Genomic DNA, 17,904 nt, shown 5'->3' on the forward strand with positions numbered 1-17,904 from the left:
AGCACCCAGCCTGGGGGACACATCTCACCGGCCCCCCCCCGCCCCCGCGACGGGAGGGGCTCTGGCCGCTCCGGCCGGGCGCCTCGGGGAGGTAAATAAGGAAAAGGGAGTTTCCTGCCCTGCAAAGCCGGGGGGCCCGCGGCCGGGCTGGGGTGAGCGGGCGGCGCGGAGGCTCTGCCGGAGCCGGTGCCTGGCGCCGCGCTGCGTGCGCCCGTGCGCGCTGCCGGCCCGAGGGAGGAAGGGAGGGAGGGAGGGAGGGAGGGAAGCAGCGCAGCCCCCTCGCCGCCCGCCCCTCGCCCGGCGCGGAGGGCGTGGAGAGGCGGCCCCGCTCGGCGGGTGCCCGCGCGGGCAGGGCAGGGCAGGGCCGGGCAGGGCGGCAGCGCGGGCAGGGATGAGCCCCCGCAGCGCCGCCCGCTGAGCTCCGCCGGCTGCCGCCCCCGGGCCGGGCCGGGCTGGGCCGGGCTCGGCGTCCCCCGCCCCAGGGTCCGCGGCCGGGGATGCGGGGGGCAGCCCGTCGGGGCGTTCCGCCAGGTAAGGAGCGCCGGCGGTGGGGGGAGAGCGGCGCAGATCGGCGGGGGTGCCCGGGGCCGGCGGGCTGGGGCTCTCTCTTAACCCTTTCCGCGCCACCAACTTTCCAAGGCAGCGCGACGTCGCCCGCAGCGGCGGGAAGGACTTTTCCCGCTGGTGCCCAGCCTGGCTGCGGCGGGACCCCGGCCCGGGCTGCGAGCGCCCAGGGGGAGCCGCCGCCCGGGGCCGCCTTAGCGGCGGGGGCACAGCAGCCCTGGCCCCAGACCCCCGGGGGAACGAGCTGCCGCGAAACTTGGGCTGCTGCTGGGCGAGGAGCTGCGCCTGGAGCAAGTGAGTAAGTCCCCGGTGGCACACGGAGGCCAGATGCCCTGCCCGGCCGCGTAGCCGCGCCAGCCGGCGGCGCAAATGCCCCCGCGTTTGCTGTCAGACCTCCCGGCGGTGTGAGAAACCTGCCGTGAGGGCGCAGGCTGACGAGGAGACCTCGCAGAGTGGGGTGCAAGCACGCCATAGTATGGAGCAATCCTACGGGAAAGCTGTGCGGTTCGAGAATTGGGCTCTTGACGCGGCCGTAGGTTAGGGACGTTGCAAAAAGAGTGTTTTGAGGTGGTGAATGAGCGCGTTCATCCCAAAAGAGCCTTCCCAGCTCCTGCCAGGGAGTGCTCTGGGAGTGAGCAGGCTGGTGGTTGGCTCAGGGGAAGGTGGAGAGCACAAAACCCCCTGTATTTGGTTTACCGAGGTGTTCACATCCTCGGGAAGAGGCAGATGCAGTTCAGCGGATAAGGGATAAACAGGCACAGGTGGATGTTGTGATAAGAAAACTCTGGGACCGGCTGGGGTTGGTTGGCATTACTTGATAGTGATTAATTAACTGAAAATGTGTACGCTGTGTGCCAGTAGGAAAGACACTGATTCCCTGTTGAAAGTCCTGCGCTGTTTAAGTGCTGGTCAAAGTGGGCAGTAATCTTCTGGCGTTACAGGATCTGTCGGTCCCTCTGAAATGCAGAGAGGAAGAACAGAGGTAGGGGAACGGGGGACATGCCAGGATGGCTTTGAGCGCAGGAGTCCTGTGCCTTATCATAAGAAAAGTGCTCCAGGAGGTGATGAATGCAAGAGCAGAATTAAGGGGGCACGAAGCACCTCTGCTTGGCACACGGTGAGGCACCCAAGGAAGGTGGCGGGCACGAGTCCCAGCGGGCATTTGGAGCTGTGACTGTAGGGAAGCTCTAATCCTGTATGGCTGAAGAGGAGGCAAGGCTGAGAATTCATTTCCACCACATCAGGATCTCATGTTGGTGGGGCTTGCTGAGGGGGAGGCTTGGGGGCAGAGACCAGCCCTGCTCACGTGTCTGTGGTGGTGCCTAGAGTCAAGCAGCGGATTGGGGACAGCTCAGTGCTGCTTTTTCTCAGTGGTCTCTCTTTCCTCTGGGGAGTGGTGGGGTGCAGCCCAGGCTGGGTGGCCCACAGGCATGTTTGGTGTCCGCCAGCCTTTGCAGAGCCAACAGCATGACTAAGCCACTGCGACCAAGTGGGTGCTTGCACCCCACCAGAAGCCTGTCTTCCCTGCCTTGGTGGCCACGATGTTGTTGTACAGGATAAACTCTTTGCTCAGATGAGAGAATGGGATGTGCTGGGAGAATGCTGGCATGTGTTAGGGCCTTTGCCAGTGGGTCACTGGCTGAGAGTTGTTTTGCAAACCTGCGACTTAACTTTTGTGCCTGGGTGGTGAGGTGGGGAGGAGTGGGGCTGCAGGAGGGAGCTGCTGGCTGGGCAGGGGGGCACCGCAGGGTGCTGGCTGCCACTTGTCCCCTCCAGCAGCTCTCAACAAGCTGTACTGCTCTGGGCATGGCATGCAGGGGTGTTACATGCTGGGCAGGGGACAGAGGTGCAGGTGCAGGTGCAGGGCTGAGCAGGTGCTGAAGTTGATGCTGTGAATTCTCTGGGTGACTATGCATGCAGGAGTCTCTGGGTGGGGGAAGGGAAAGGGGGAAGAGGGGTTGTTTGCCATGAGTCACATTTTGGGATGCATCCCCTGGTGAGCGTGCTGCAGTCTCACTTGTGTCAGGAGAGGGGTTTTGCCTTACAACCCACGGCCTTGTGCAGGGTGTGCCCCTCTGTGCCAGCGTGCCTGTGCCCAGCGTGTGGGCAGGTGGGCAGGCAGCCCTGCCCACTTCTGCAGCCATCCACCCCTCTCCCTGGCACTGAGACCCTGGCCCGGTGGTTCTCAGGCGATCGCTGCTCACAGTTGTGTTTTCCAGCTGGTCCCAAAGTCCTGAGTCACTCTGCCGTTTCCATGGAAACAGCCTTGCTGGCGGGAATCGGTTTTGGGGGTAGAGGGTGCCGGTAGCTGGACTGGCACCAGGCAGGCCTGCGGGAAGAACTGGCAAGGCTCAGGCACTCCTCCAGTGTGCCAGGGCATTTACAAAGGCTGGAGCAGGCATGTGTGTTGCACAAACCCTCACACCTTCTTCAGCTCCCTTTTCCCTTCCTTCCTGCCATGGGGAAGCAGAGAGGTTTCCCTGACAGTGGAAAGGGAGCTCAGGATGAGCCCAGCCAGGCTGAGGGTACAGCTTCTGGGGAGCTGTTGAGAGAGGGGGACAGCCTGGAAGGCTACCAAAAAGAGCAGGGTTCTTATGACTGCCCTGTGAGAGAGCCTTCAGGACAGCAGTAGCAGTAACTGCAAGGGCTCCTGCATAAAGCTGCCATCACTTCTGAGTTGCCTGAACATGGCCAACTCCGGGGAGCAAAGGAATTTCAGGGAAGGCTTGGGGCAGGAGTCAAGGCAGCTGCCCATGTAGAGATGATGTGGGATTGCCCCATGAGGATGAGAGTGCCACAGTGCCATGAGACACTGCCCTGCATTACACCTAGCTGCTTTTGGAGCGGAGCAGACCTGTGAGAGGTACTGACCCCTGCAACTTCCCCACAGACTCCAGCCTGCCTAGCAGTGCCTGAACTCAGCTGCCAGTGCAGCATTCAGTGCCACGGCCTGGCTGCATGGCTCCAAAAGCAGGTAATTCCCATCAAATCTAGGGAGACCATGCCCGGAACAGGAGCTCCCGGCGCCTGCCGCACCATGGCCGGCTCCATGCACTGCTCCCCGCACCGCACCGGTGACTCACAGATGCCATTCAGCTTGATTCATCACCTCCGATCTCCCCGGCACTCCGGGCCGTCTTGCTGGCTTCTTGCCTGCTCATCTCCTTCGGAGCAGTGCTGGGAGTCAGCAGAGGAGGAGGAGGAAGAGGAAGGCAGGTGATTACGCATCCGCTACCATTGGCAGGTGCACGGGGTGGGGGAGGTTCCACTGCCTGCGCCCATCCTTTCCCTTCCTCTGGGCTCAAGGCTGCGGGAAGTGGGGCAGGGGAGAGGAAAGGCTCAGCACCTTCCTCTTCGCACAGACAATGCTGCTGTCCCGGTGCCAGGCCCTGGCTGGCCTCCTGCTGCACTTAGAGCCGGTTGCCGGATGCTGTGTATCCCTTGCGGACAGCCTGGTCCCAGTGCGACTGCAGGCAGCTGCACAGAGATGCAGGCAAGGCAGCAGAGTCCCCTCTGTTATGCTGTGACCACAAGGGGGTTAGGGTTGGGAAAGGGGCAGTGGTGGCCCCAGCAGAGTCCCAAAAGAACTCATGTGCCTTCTGGCAGGCCCCTTGCAGTACCAGCAGTGCCAGGGGCTGGAAGGTGTGAGTGATGTACCCCTACCCCATGCTCCATCTCATAGTCCCAACTCCCTGGAAGGACACACTGAACTTGGCTCCCCCCCTTGGGGCTGCATTTGCTCATCATCTTTGGTGGAGCTGAGCTGGAGACAGAGCAGAGGGTGATTTTGACTGAGAACACTTCTAGCACAGAACCATCTAGGAGGCCAGCGTATCCAGTGACTCCCATGTCAGGGGCTGAGGTGCCAAAACATTCCATGCCTCACACAGGACTCTCAGATGCAGCTCCATGTGGGCATGGCCCTCTCTCAGCTGCTGTCTGAGCTGCCAGCCCTGGCTATCAGGCCAGTTTAAGAAGAAAGTTCCTCAGGGTGGGAATGGGAGTGCAAGCAGCTGTCCTGCTGTGCCTGTGAGCAGGACACATCCTCCTGGGGCATGGTGGCTGCAGCCACTGCTCAGCCAGCCCCTCTGAGCCACGTGGAGCCCAGCACAGCTCTTCCTTGGCAGGTGGTCACACCAGCCTGGCTGTGTCTGACAGATGAACAAGGGGCAGTGGGAGTAAAAGTGATCCTCAGTTGTCCTGGCAGCTCCCAGGTGCCATGTGCTTTTGCTGCCCTGGGAACTCCTCCAGAGCACCCAGCTGCCAGTGGCCACTGTCCCTGGAGCCCCAGGCAGGATTGAGCAGGAACTGCAGCCCCTCAGAGACAGGCAGTGATGGGAGGAGGCAGAAGAGCCAGCTGGGAGGTGAGAGGAGGCTCTCTCTGGCTGGCTTTAAAGGCCACAGATGAGACATCAGGGAGGGAAGCCTTCTCCCAAAACCTTCCCCTCCCTGATTGCAGCTCAGCAGATGGGCAGGGCACACGTCAAGGAGCAGCAAAGGCTGAAGCTGGGCTGGGGTTTAGCATTTGCTCAGTCAAGGAGGTGAATCAATGCCCCGTTTTTTCCCCTCTGCCACTTGGGACATTGCAAAGGGGAATGGGTCAGTGTGGGTGGAGAACCTGAAATGCTCACAGCCAGTGAGTGATCTGGTGAGAATTGGGACCAAGAAGGCATCTGATCTCTGGTTTGCCTGTTTTGGGGAGCTGGTAGCAGGTTTCTGCTATAACCAGGACAATCTGAGTCTCACCTGCTCCAGCATCCATCAGCAATGAAGCAAAGAGTAGGAGTTGAGGTTGTGTGAGGGATGCAGTGTGGTTGGCCATCACTAGAGAGCAGGAAAGCATTCCCATTACGGCTTCCACCTAGGTAGCATGCAGAAGTCACTTGGGCCAGGAGACCCCAGCAGAGACTCTCCTGTCCTGTTCTGCCTTACCAGACCTGGGAAAACACTTTATCCAAGGGCTAGAATATCCCATGTGGACACTGTGGAGTTTCCCCTTTGCAGGGTGGGTAACACAAATCCAGCAGCAGCAATAGCCAAGCATCTCTGACTTCGGTCCTCCAGCCATGTGCCACAATCCTTGGCAGGCAGCAGTCCAGGTGAAAGCAACCTGTATTCAAAGCATCATTTTGGGTCTAAAGCACAGCTCTTAGTGCACAGACACAGGGAGTGCTGGTGGGCAGCTGCATGCAACAGCTGTGCCAGCCCCCCTGTCCTGGGGTCCTGCTCTAAACCCCTGTTCCCAGTGAGAAGTCTCTGGAGTTGGTAGTTCCTGAAGCTCCCTGCCTCCACAAATCAGCTGGGGCAATCAGTAAGCAATAAAAACATTAATTTCAAAAAAGTGAGGCTTTTTTACTCACCTGCAGCTCTGAGCTGCCCTCCTGATGTAAATTTCATTTTTCTCCCGGCGTTCTTCTTTGTTTCTTTGCTGCTGATTTATGACCGGCTGATTTATGTCCGGAGAGTGATAGCTCAGAGAATGCCATTTGCTCTGTTTCTCGGCTGTTTTGGCTTGTAAGGTTTTCTGCTGCTGTTTTAGGTGCTCTGGAATTCTCAGGGATGGCCTTGGAGAGCCGACGCTTCAAAGGACGAGGAGAGACTTCTGATCTTGTCTCGGTCTTGGTGTTTATTAATTGTTTATCTAAAAGATTTTCTTTCAGCCCGACAGAGGTCTGCACAGCAAGTCAGCCATGGGTACACTCCCGAAGCCCCCGGGTGGTCACTTATCTTTATACCCTAAGTTACGTGTACAATATTTATAATTTTTCTCCAATACTTTCTACTCTTATTAACCTGTGCACTTCTAGTAACGACCAATCCCAAAGTGCCACCACCACCACAGAAGATGGAGGCCAAGAAGAAGAAGAAGAAGGACAGGACACGCCCCAATTCCTCCATCTTACTTCTTTAGACCCCCCTGTACCAAAATCCTAAACCCTGTGTTTTACACTCTAACTAACTTATCCCTTCACCATTCACCCAGTGAATTCCTCCCAGTCCTCATACAGGTCTCATCTCCTGTGTAGGATCAAAATCCTGCCACCAGACACTTCTGGCAACATTCCAGGATTCCCGAGCCCCCCAAGGGTGGTCTCGGCCTCTCTGCACCTCCATCCTGAGGTGCTGAGATCCCACATCCTGGTGTCACTTGCTGGCTGACAAGGTCTCCCTGGGGCGTGGAACATATGGAGGACATGGGAACAACACACTGTGGCAGCTGCTGTGGGCTCTGCAGGGACCACACATCAGGAACATTGCACTGTCCCAAGCCCATCAGGGATTTCAGTGTGCTCTGGGCTACAACAGCCCTCACATGCTGAAATCCATCACTGGTCCACTGCTGTTCCTCAGAGACCTTGTACAAGCAGCAGCAGCAGCAGCACTGGCTCTGACAGTGCCACCCACAGTGACCTGGTGCTGAGCAGGGGACCAGGCACTCGCCATGAGCTTGGGGCCAGCACGTTGTTCTCCCTGGGGACCCACAGCGAGCAGGCAAGAGGAAGCAATGGCAGTGATGATACAGTGGGCTCTGCTGGGCGAGGAGCAGATACACTTGGGTCTTGTCCCCTCGGTTTGCTGGAGGTGGATGGGCAGGTGAATGTACCACACTGTGGGAGGAGAGACATGGAAGGAAGATGGCTGCAGAGGAGCTTTAAAACCATTGCTTATAGTTGTGTGTCTCCCACACACGGGTGCTTTAGCTTGTTGGAGTTTCTGGGATGCATCCTCTATGTTCCATCTCCCAGCCCCACCCCGATCCCCCGGTGGCAATAGTGTGTGGATGTGAAATGTCTGCGCTGTGGAGAGCAGCAGGCAGTCCATGAACATTATTTGGTTAGTGAACAGGGGGAATACTGAAGCAGCACCACAGTTACATCCCCTCCCAGCAATGTGGCAGCTCCTCTGGAATGACAGGTCCTCCCCCCGGTCATGGTCCCTGAGCATCCCATCCAACAGTCCTGCTCAGTTTCCCCTACCCTCGCCCGTGTGTGGGCAGCGGCAAGGCAGGGCTAGCACCACTGAGGTTGTTCTTTGCACTACAGCCCCACTCTTCCTTGCACCCATCCCTGGTGCCAAGGGCTACTGCCCTGGCTGGCAATAGAGTATGGAAGAGATGCAGTTTCGCATGCTTCCTCCTTTGTAGTATTGTTTTTACCCTCTAGTGCTCAGAATAGGAGAGCCCTGAATCCCAGAGTGGAGCAGGATCTTACCAGCCCTATGAGCTCATTGCTGAGGGCACAGCTCTGGCTGCACTTGTCCCCAGAGGCTGACAGACTGAGCTGGCTGTTGGACCTCTGTGCAAAGAGGTTTGCAGTTCCAGGAGAGACATTGCCACTCTCCCAGGCAGGAGGTTGCTGGCCTGGATGGGCCATGCCTTATCCTGACAGCTGGAGGAGACATAATAGCACCATCCCCTGACCTTTCCCTGCCACAGCTCCTGCACTGGGGTTCCAAGTGACAAGTGACTCACAAGGCAGCTGGGGAAGAGAGTTTGCAGCAGCTGGATGGAGACAGTGTCACTGCCAGGTTCTAACATCCCCCTGCCTGGGCTGCAGTGCATGGGGTGAGCTAGGGCCCACAAGATTTATGTACACCCACAGCCTGGAAGGAACAGAGCTGAAGTCCTGGCTGGACATGTTTCTCCAGGCTTGCCAGCCTCTGCCTGTTATTTTTCTTGTCTGAAATGGGGCTCGGCAGTGTGTGACTGAGATTCACATGGTTATGACTGATGGACGTACATTAGGAGGGCATTTGTTGGTACCTGCATCAGTTGGATACTTGGCAGTCCTTGCTCAACCTGTGAATTTTCTGTTGGGTTGCAGACACCAAGACGACGTGCGAAGAAGCTCCATGAAGGTGACCAGCCATGCAATGTTCCTGGAAGGCTGTACTCCTCCTAGCCTTGGCATCCATTGCAATCCAGTACACAGCAATCCGGACCTTCACTGCCAAGTCCTTCCACAGCTGCCCCATCCCTAATCCTGTGAACTGCAGCCTGAGCCAGGACACTGATGTGGCTGACAGGCTGTGCGATGAGAATCCCACTTTCCCGTACAACCTCTCCAGGAAGACTCATGTTCTCATCCTTGCCACCACCCGCAGTGGCTCCTCATTTGTCGGGCAGCTGTTCAACCAGCACTTCGATGTCTTCTATTTATTTGAGCCCCTCTACCACGTCCAGTACACCCTGATCCCAAAGCTGACCCAGAGCAAGAGTACGACAGACAGGCGGGTCATGCTGGGCGCCAGCCGAGACCTGCTGAGGAGCCTGTATGACTGCGACCTCTACTTCCTGGAGAACTACATCAAGCCCCAGCCTGTCAACCACACCACCGATCGCCTCTTCCGCAGGGGAGCCAGCAAGGCCCTGTGCTCACCACCTGTATGTGAGTCCCTGGGAGCTGTGGATCTCCACTTGGAGGAAGGAGACTGCGTGAAGAAGTGTGGGACCTTGAACCTGACGCTGGCCACTGAGTCCTGCAGAGAGCACGGCCACGTGGCCATCAAAACTGTACGGGTGCCCGAGGTCAATGACCTCCGCGCCCTGGTGGAGGACCCACGGCTGAACCTGAAGGTCATCCAGCTGGTGAGAGACCCCCGGGGGATCCTGGCATCCCGGAGTGAGACCTTCCGAGACACCTACAGGCTGTGGAGGATCTGGGATGGCACTGGCAGGAAGCCATACAACCTGGACGTGACCCAGCTCACCACAGTGTGCGAGGACTTCCGGAACTCTGTGTCCACCGGCCTCAACCGGCCACCGTGGCTCAAGGGCAAGTACATGCTGGTGCGGTACGAAGACCTGGCCAGGAACCCCATGAAAAAGACTGAGGAGATCTATGATTTCCTGGGCATCCCCATGGACAGCAACGTGGAGCGCTGGATACAGAACAACACCCGAGGAGACAGGTCCTCCTCCAAACACAAGTACGGGACGGTGCGCAACTCGGCGGCGACGGCGGAGAAGTGGCGCTTCCGTCTGTCCTACGAGATCGTGGCGTTCACCCAGCACGCCTGCCAACAGGTGCTGGCACAGCTCGGCTACAAAACTGCTGGCTCCGAGGAGGAGCTGAAGAACCTCTCCATCAGCCTGGTGGAGGAGAGAGACTTCCTGCCCTTCTCCTAAGGCAGCCCCAACGGGCCTGGTTTTGATGCGTACTGTTTCTAACTGATGCCTTATTTTATTTTCTTTCCTTTTGTTTCCCCCTCTTTCTCTCTCTTGTCTTTTTCTCTCCAAAATTTGCACTAAACCTTGAGCGGGAATCTCAAAGGCCGAGTCCAGGGGAAGTGACTGCTCCCCCTCAATACATTTTGGATGCCAGGAGGAGTTGGGTCTCTCCAATCAAGAGCTAGAACTCTGGATGGGTAACAATGTTTACAAAACACACAAAATGTATAAAGCAACCTTCAAGCTTTCCAAACCGAAGGGTGTCTGGGGTACTGTACTTTTGCACTGTTTACTTTTACAATGTAAGAGGTAAATATAAATATAATTTATGAATGGTGACATCCCCTCCAGAATAACTTCCCCTGCCCCAAATGAACACGTTAGACTGGAAGCTGAAAGTGTAACAACCTCCTCATTTTTGATCTCAGTGCGACATATCTGTCTGTTTAAGTCCTGTTACTGGGCTGGGCAGTTGGTCAGCTGCTCCTACATGGTTGTTTGGTAACACCTGTGATATTCCTTTGTGCCAAAAACCCACTAAAAGGAAGGAAAAAAAAAAAAAGGAAAAAAGCGATTGGGTCATTTGGTAAAAGCCCAACACATTTAATGCTTTATTTCTGTGTTTTCTGTAAATAAAAGTGCAATAAAACTGACCCGGGGGTGAACTTCAACTGAAAGACCTCAGCAAGTACACTGGGGTGGATGCACCACCAGGCAAACAGCAGCATCTCCTGGTTTGCCCACCTCCTGCGAGGCCAGGAGCGGGTAGGACAAGGCTGGGGGAGGGGACACCACAGCCCCCAGGGGGGCAGGGAGCTGCAGCCGCCTCCAGCCGTGTGCATGTTTGCATCTGAAGTGTGTCAAAATGCAAGCAGTTAAGCCAAAAGTGAGAACCCATGGTTATTTACTGATCTGAAAACTTGCTGGTTTGCATGGGGACATGAGACTTGCTGGAGTGCCTGACTCCAGAGTGCTAATGGCACCAGCACAGTGAACCCATTCCTATCAGGCTGCCCCCCACCATGTCTGACAGTGCTGATGCCAGGCATGGCCTGCCCTGGAGGACAGGGAAGGTGCTCTGGTGCAGGTCATGAAACTGCCAGAATGAAAATGAACTTACCAAATGATCCTGGAAATACACAATTATTCCTTCATGAGCTGCCTGCTGCCTGCAAGACACCTGGGCCCATGGGTTGGGCAGATGCCATGGCTGTAGCTGGCATGCAGCTGCCACATAAATATGGGCACATTCTAGGCTGGTTGAGTTTGGAGGTCTGATATGGCCACATTTATCTGGCAGCTGCATGCCAGCTACAACCATGACAGGCAGGTCAGAAATCTGCTGAATGGGGGAGCCAGGCATGCAGGGCAGGAACACCGAAAGCCTTACACAAGACATTGCTGGTCTACTTGATCCCTGTCTGATGAAACAGCTGGCCAGCTCCTCCAACCCAGCTGGTGCAGTCCCAACAGTCGAGACACGTCCTGCAGACCACAAGCAGCTGCAGATGGGAAGCCACTGGGGCCAGTCCCCTGGGTACAGAGGACAACAGTGGCCCAGCAGTTTTCCAGTAGCTCCTGGAGCCAGGCAGGGCAGTGACCCACAGACAGATGAGACCACAATTTGTGACATCTACTCACAGCTGCACACTCCCAGCTTTGGTCCCGCTCCTGGCCCGGAGGTGTCTGAGCCACCCAAAGCCCACCTACCTGGGCAGGTCTTCTCTCCAAAGGTCTCTTCTGAGCTCTGCTGCCCAGCAGCTTTTGCTCACTCTTTCTTGGGAGAAGACTGGGTGCTGCAGTTGCACACAGGGGATGGGAAACACTGCCTGAGTGAGACAGGACAAAGCTGTAACTATAGGTGATTTTGCACCACCCTTTCACCCCTAAAAGACCACTGGAGGAGCAGCTTGTTAGTGGTGTTTTGCGACTTGGCTTAATGTGGCAAACCAGCTGGGCTGCAGGGAACGTGAGAAGCTGTGAAGTACCTGAGAGCTTCTCAGGGCTCACAGTTCCAGCACCTGTACTTCATCTGTGCTGTCTGCAAGGCTACATGGATGGTTCCAGCTCTGGGAGGAGGAATGGGGGCACAGTGTGCACTTGCTGTGGGATGGGCACTTTCCTCATCTCCCTCCCCACAGTGGGCACAGGGGAGCCCCTGGAAGAGACCATGTCCCCAGGTGTCTTCACCCACCTGTCATTGCCAAACCTGCTCCTGCCACCATCTTGGTGCCTCCCAAGCCACACTGCCTGGCTGAGTCTGCAAGCGAGGACGGAGGAACAGGGCAGGTGGCAGAGGTGGCTGCAGACAGCCTTATTGGTGCACTGTGTGCTGCTCTTCCCAAGCAGCTGGCAGCAAAATGCCAACCAAATAAATGGCTTGATTGCCCTATTATTAGTTACTAAATTAATCTTTTTGTCAGCACTTAACAAATGCTGAGCTGTTGGCTCCTGGCCTCGACCCAGTAAAAGGGACACCCTGTCTTGTGGCTGATCCAGCATTGCCCAGCCACTGGCCTGCAGTCCTCCCTGAGGGCTGTGCATTCCAGGGAGCACTGCGTGGCTCTGCCCTGGGTTAAGTGCCTGTGGAGCAGATGAGGTGCCTGGAGTTGCTGGCTGTGCCCCCCAGCACCAGCACTGCCAGCCAGCCAGCAGAGGGTCAGGCTGCCCCATGGGGGCTCGCTGCAGCCCTGGGGAGGGATGGCAAACCCCCATCTCCTGCAGAATGAGCAGGCTGCTGTGAGCAGAATTTGCTTCCTCAGCTGGGAAAAGTGGCTATGCAAACCTGCCTGAAGGAACAGCGGCTGTAGAGGCAAAATTTCCCATCTTCAGCTGCTGAGATCCCACTTTCAGGGCTAGGCCAGCTGTCCCCAGCCTGAAAGCTCTCTTATGCACTGGTCTTTAAACCAACACAAAAAATTGAGTTTAGAAGTCTTATCCAAACTGTTCTTACCATTCCAATCAGGAAAGGCGCCTGCAGCAAAGTGGCTTTTGAACCACACTTGAAAGCTATGTCCCAGTTTAAGCAGGGATGGAGATTCTGCCTTGCTTGGTGCCTCATCGAGAGCCCTTAGGGGAGAGATCTAATTTCCCAAGGAATCTCTAACATCTTCCTTCAATTGTGCTTCCTCTCCTCATTTCCCCCCACTAGGAACAAGAGCCAGCATAATCACGGTTTTTATCCTCAAATTTTACTGTAATTAAAATACAGAGATGCAGAATATTCCCAGAAACACACTGCAAAACAAACCAAGCAAACAAATTCAGTAGGAAACCAATTACAGACAATGAAATGATAAAGAACAAAAGTGTTCTCTGGAGCCCAGCACTGTGCACAGGACCGTGTGGCCACAGTTTTGAGTTGCCAAAGGCCTCCTCAGCTCCTACAGAGCAGAGCTGGGCCCTGGCTCTGTGGTTCTCTCTAACCATCTCCACATTCCCACTCATGCTGTTGTTTTTACAAGGATGACTTTGCAATGGAGACACGGAAATGACCCACCCACAGGGATAAGAGCCAACAAGGGAACCCAGAGAAAAAGAAGCGGGTTAAGATTTTCCACATACAAAACACAAGGAGACAGAGAGGGGTGGAAGACATGCACTTCTCTCCCAGGCAGGGGAACTGCAGGGGCAATCACCCTCTGCCTCCCAGGCACTGAGAGAGTGGATGTTTAATGACGGTCTCACCAAAAGCTTTGGGGAGCTCTATCCACGGGCAAGACCAAAAGCTAAGGGAGGGATAAAAAAGTAAAGGATAATGAGACTAAGGTCAGGGACAAGGGAGGAGAGGATGCACCTGTGGGTCTCCTTTCAGCCAGGACATGTTTGTCAGGCACAGGGAACAGCCAGGCAAGGTGGGACACAGGGCTGCAAACATGGCCACATCCCACCTCCACCATGGGGGAGACCCAGCCCCATCATGGGGAGATCATGACAAAAGCCTGGGGGAGATTTGGGAAGGGTGGGTGATAAGAAGGGAGCTGATCTGATGCTTCAACCATCCACTATCTATCTAAATGGAAACTGCTAGCAATCATCATTACTATGGAAGCAGTGCACAAGCCAGGCATGTGCCACCCCCCCACACCAAAACCCACATTGATTCACTCCCCTTTCTGTGCTCTTCCCTAGGACAAACCCCATTGCACTCATCTTCTGATTCAAAGCCTGTCCTAAGAAACAAATTCTTTCCACGGTCCTTGTTTTCTTGTTCCCCCACTCCTCAAGTCCTCTTGACACACCACTCTTTCCTCATCTTCTATATATAAACTCCCTTTAACCCTTCCCTCTACCCTGATGCCACCCCCTCCTATTTTGTGCCAAGCTACTCCATCCAGTAGCACAACACAGTTTTTGTACCATGACTGTGCAGTGAGAGAAGGGCTGCACTGGTAGCCTGGGTGACTGGAGTCTCTGTAGTGGGGGAGGAGGAAAGAGAGGGCATCTGACAAGAGCCAACAGCTTCCCCATCCAATCCAAATCCCACTGTCCTGCAACCAAAGCTGTCAGAAGGCATCTTTACTTTTAGACTGGGACAACTGACCCTGTTTTCCCTGTGCTCTGGCACTGTAAATGCCCAGAAAAGTAGGCTGGGACTGGGTCACCATGGTGAACTGAGCAGGCCTAGCACAGACTTTCTTAAAGCCTTTGAGTCCTGGAGAGTCACTTATTCCTGAATGCCTGTTTAGCAGTGTGAGGCCTTGTTTTAGGAGTAGATTTAATCTTCTACCCCTGCTGCTAATTTGATCTCTTGCTACTCACGGTCCCTGAGCTGTCCTTTCAGCTGGGCTGTAAGAACAGTGATTTAGGCTGTGAGTTCTCCTCACCAGCTCATCTCCTCTTCTCCAGGCCATCCTGCAAGGAAATGGCAGTTCCAGACAAATGATAGGCTTTATTCTATTTCCTGCAAGGATGCACAGAAGAGAAGAAATAAAAAGATGGGAAACCCTCAGGGCCCCAGTGGCTTTCCTTACATCACCTTTATCCCATTTGCCACACCTGATGTGTACACACAGGCCTGCAGACAACAGCTTGGGCAGGATGTACTGCCTCCCCCAGCAAGAGACACTATTTAGCCAAAAGCACAATCACCCTCCCACCACCCACCTAGGGCTGGCTGCTGAAGGTTCTTACATTCTATCTTCTCCCATCCAAGACCTTGGAGAGACATTGAGGAAGAAGACTCTTCTGTCCCAATGGCCAGAAGCTATCTTTCTCAGAGGGTTGGTGACAACACAGCTAGTTACACACAAGCAGCTTTCAGCTTTGGGGCTAGAGCTCGCTTCAGAGGCAGTCTGTGATCTGGAATAAGAGATGAGTTGTGCTCAGGGAGAGCAGTGAGCAGAGATCCATGCAGTGCAAACTGTCCCCCAGCTTTGCAGAGCATTTGAGACAAAGGGAGAACAGACAGGACTTCTTCTGGCCTTGACAACTGCCACGAGCATCCCAGCAAAGTACAGGCACACATCAAGGCCTGATCTTTCTGTGAAGCCGCTGCCTTCAGAGACAAAACTGGCATGTCAGGGTCAACTTGGCCTTCACCAGAACAAAGGACACAAAGTGAGGAAATGCACACACCTACCAAATGTTGCTTCTGTTTCAGAAACAAAAATGTAAGTCAAACCTTTCTCATACTGTCAAGAGTAGCAAAATGTGGAGATCAGCAGCTTCTTACCACTGCAAACAGCAGGGGCTACCTAGCAAAGGGTATGGAGAGTGATTAACACCAGCATGATTATCATGGGGACACAGCAACATACATCCCAAAATGTGGATTTAATAAAGGTTAGAATGAAAACTGCATCACAAGCTCAAGAACATTCAGCAAAAATGGTGGCGGGGGTGTATGTGTGTTGTACTTAAATATTCCCTGATGTCTAAGTCCTAAGCACAAGAGAGCAGTCAGGAAGTGCAACGACCTCCAAGGGGAAATGAAGATCAAGAAAGTTGGCTTCAACGTCCAAAAGATAGGGCTGAGAGAAAACAAACAGCATAGACAGGAGAAAGGGGATTTTTCACATTCCTTTGGTTTCAATAAACTATGCTCTTGGGCAACAGAGGGCAAAACATCCTCTAAAACATGATTTTTCTTTTGACCAGGACCCTATATAAAAACTAGACTCTGGAAGTGCCAAAGATGACTGTGTGAACTCCTCTGCAGCAGTGGCACAGGTTTGATTCCCTGGCTGAAGACATGTCTGTGGACTTACACGCACGCTAACACACACGCATGTTTATAAAATACAGCACAAGCACTGCTTCCCTTGCCTATGCATTCAACACCTACAGACCTAGGCAAATCACCTGCCAAAGCCAGGAGCTGCAGAGTTAATGGTGGAGCCTGGGGCTTTCTTCATCCCAAGAATTACAGGGGACCTTGGAGGGAGTGAGTGAGTGCATGTTTGTGTTTATATGTGTCTGTACAATGCCACACGGCCCGCTGAGCATCAGGGGCCAGGCTGAGGATGGCTGTGACTCCCAGATGGATGCAGGTGTCTGGGTTTCTGCGGCACTACGACTATGGGTGGGCTATTTAGTGCAACATGGTCCTTTAGAGGAGCCGGGCTGGGGCCGCAGGAGCAGTGTGCAGAAGAGGAGTTGCTGGTGCCCTGTGCAGGCTAACTGCTGTTGGAGCATGCTCAGCCCCTTGGGAAGTGTTTTCCAACATGGTGCAGCCCACTCACACCCAGGCCCCCACTCCCAGGGTGCTGAGTCATGGGGAGAGCAAGACTCTCAGCTTCCCCACCATCCCTGAAGCAGAATTTGGATGGCATTTGGGAACACACTTGCTCCTGGTTACTAGTGACGTCTGTGGAGTGTGAGTGTGGCCAGGAGACAAAATGCCCTTGTTACAGAATGGGATACTGGAAGGACTTTAAGGGTCAAACAAAAGGCCTGGTCTCTCTGTGGAACATCACTGCCTGAACTGCAATATCACAGAGGCCTGGCAAGTGCCACTGACAGCTCCTTCCTCAAATGGGAACATACAGCAGCTTTTATATTCCTCCCTCTCACCAAGAAAATCTGTGCAGAAGTTGATGGTCTGGGATGTATCGTGCTGTGGTGTGGCATCATCCCAGAGCTGCTCTGCTGAGCTTGAGGGTTCCCTCTCTGAAGGGTTCAATTCAGCCAGGGAGTCAGTGACTGGGAGCAGCTTGTGGGGATGGGCCCTGCAAAGAAAAGAGGTGCAGGGCGGGAGGGAGGCTTCCCCCTCTTCACAGTATATCTCCTTTGCATCGACGGACTTCTGCAGTTCTCTGCCAGGCACACCTCCCAAACACACCTTCCAGAGGGAAGGGGTGTTTCAGAGGCTGTCTTCCCAGCTGAAGTTGAATTTGAATACACAACCCACACTTCAAGCTAGGCATAGTTCCACCCCATCCCCTGCTACTCCCTTCACCTCCAGGCAGATGGAGCCTGATGCCTTCTCCCATCCCTCCATGCTTACAAGAACAAGAAGGGAGGAAGGAAACTACAAGACAGAGACAACTGCGCCTTTAAAGTCCTCAGAGTGAAGATGGTTCCCAGTAGGTGATGGGAGTGAAAGGCATTGACAGTGGCTCTGTGAGCTCTGAGCTAGGCAGGCGGTGCCGAGCAGGCTGCAGCCGGAGTCTGCTCGGGCGCTTGAGCCTCCCTGAAGCGGCTGGTTCCAACTCAAAGAGGTGCTGGGTAGGGGGATAGTATGGGCAGGTTGATCTTTTGGAAGGGAGCCGTGACAGGGATTAGTCAGCCTTGTCCTTCTTCTTTGCAGTGAAAGGGACTTTGCTGGCGACCGCGCTGCCCACAGCTCCGACGCCGCCGGTCACCGCTGAGACGCTGCCCTTCACCAGTCCAACGCCGGCAGCGGGGACACTGGTCACAGCTGTTTTGGTGAGCTCCAGACTCTTGCTGCCCACCCAGGCAACTCCTCCCAGTGTGGCCCCCACAGCTCCCCGGGTGATACTGAATAGGCCGCCTGTCACTCTCCAGATGACTCCTGCCTGCTGCTGTGGGTGGTCCTTGCTGGCATCTGTGGGGAGAGAGAGAAAGGGAATGTCAGAAGTGGTCATGCCGGAGACCTCCCTGGGCACCCTTTCCAGCTGAGGATGGTTGTCCTGGCACATGGCACATGCTTTCATGTGCATAATGCCTTGCCTTGCAGCCCTAGACCTCTTGGTGCCTGAAGGAGAAAC

General features: G+C 55.0%; 3 protein-coding genes across 3 annotated transcripts in view; 1 reads left to right on the forward strand and 2 right to left on the reverse strand.

Moving 5' to 3' along the window:
- Nucleotides 1-24: 24 nt before the first annotated feature.
- Nucleotides 25-3,792, reverse strand: LOC132074848 (sterile alpha motif domain-containing protein 1-like). The gene is made up of 3 exons (XM_059474886.1): nt 3,718-3,792; nt 1,261-1,275; nt 25-849 (listed from the first exon to the last, which is right to left on the reverse strand). The coding sequence occupies exons 1-3, from the start codon at nt 3,790-3,792 to the stop codon at nt 25-27; spliced, it is 915 nt and encodes a 304-aa protein (XP_059330869.1).
- CHST1 (carbohydrate sulfotransferase 1) lies at nt 358-10,379 on the forward strand. Its single transcript, XM_059475200.1, has 2 exons — nt 358-531; nt 8,388-10,379. The coding sequence occupies exon 2, from the start codon at nt 8,432-8,434 to the stop codon at nt 9,689-9,691; it is 1,260 nt and encodes a 419-aa protein (XP_059331183.1). The 5' UTR covers nt 358-531; nt 8,388-8,431; the 3' UTR covers nt 9,692-10,379.
- Nucleotides 10,380-12,902: 2,523 nt separating this feature from the next.
- LOC132074730 (transmembrane protein 263-like) overlaps nt 12,903-17,904 on the reverse strand; it is a 199,642-nt gene continuing 194,640 nt past the window's right edge. The window contains exon 3 of the mRNA XM_059474716.1: nt 12,903-17,741. Coding sequence (XP_059330699.1) covers nt 17,455-17,741 — 287 coding nt within the window. The 3' untranslated portion in view covers nt 12,903-17,454. The remainder of the gene's footprint in view (nt 17,742-17,904) is intronic.

This window comes from Ammospiza nelsoni, chromosome 6 (assembly GCF_027579445.1).
Source record: "Ammospiza nelsoni isolate bAmmNel1 chromosome 6, bAmmNel1.pri, whole genome shotgun sequence".
Classification (NCBI taxonomy): Eukaryota; Metazoa; Chordata; class Aves; order Passeriformes; family Passerellidae; genus Ammospiza; species Ammospiza nelsoni.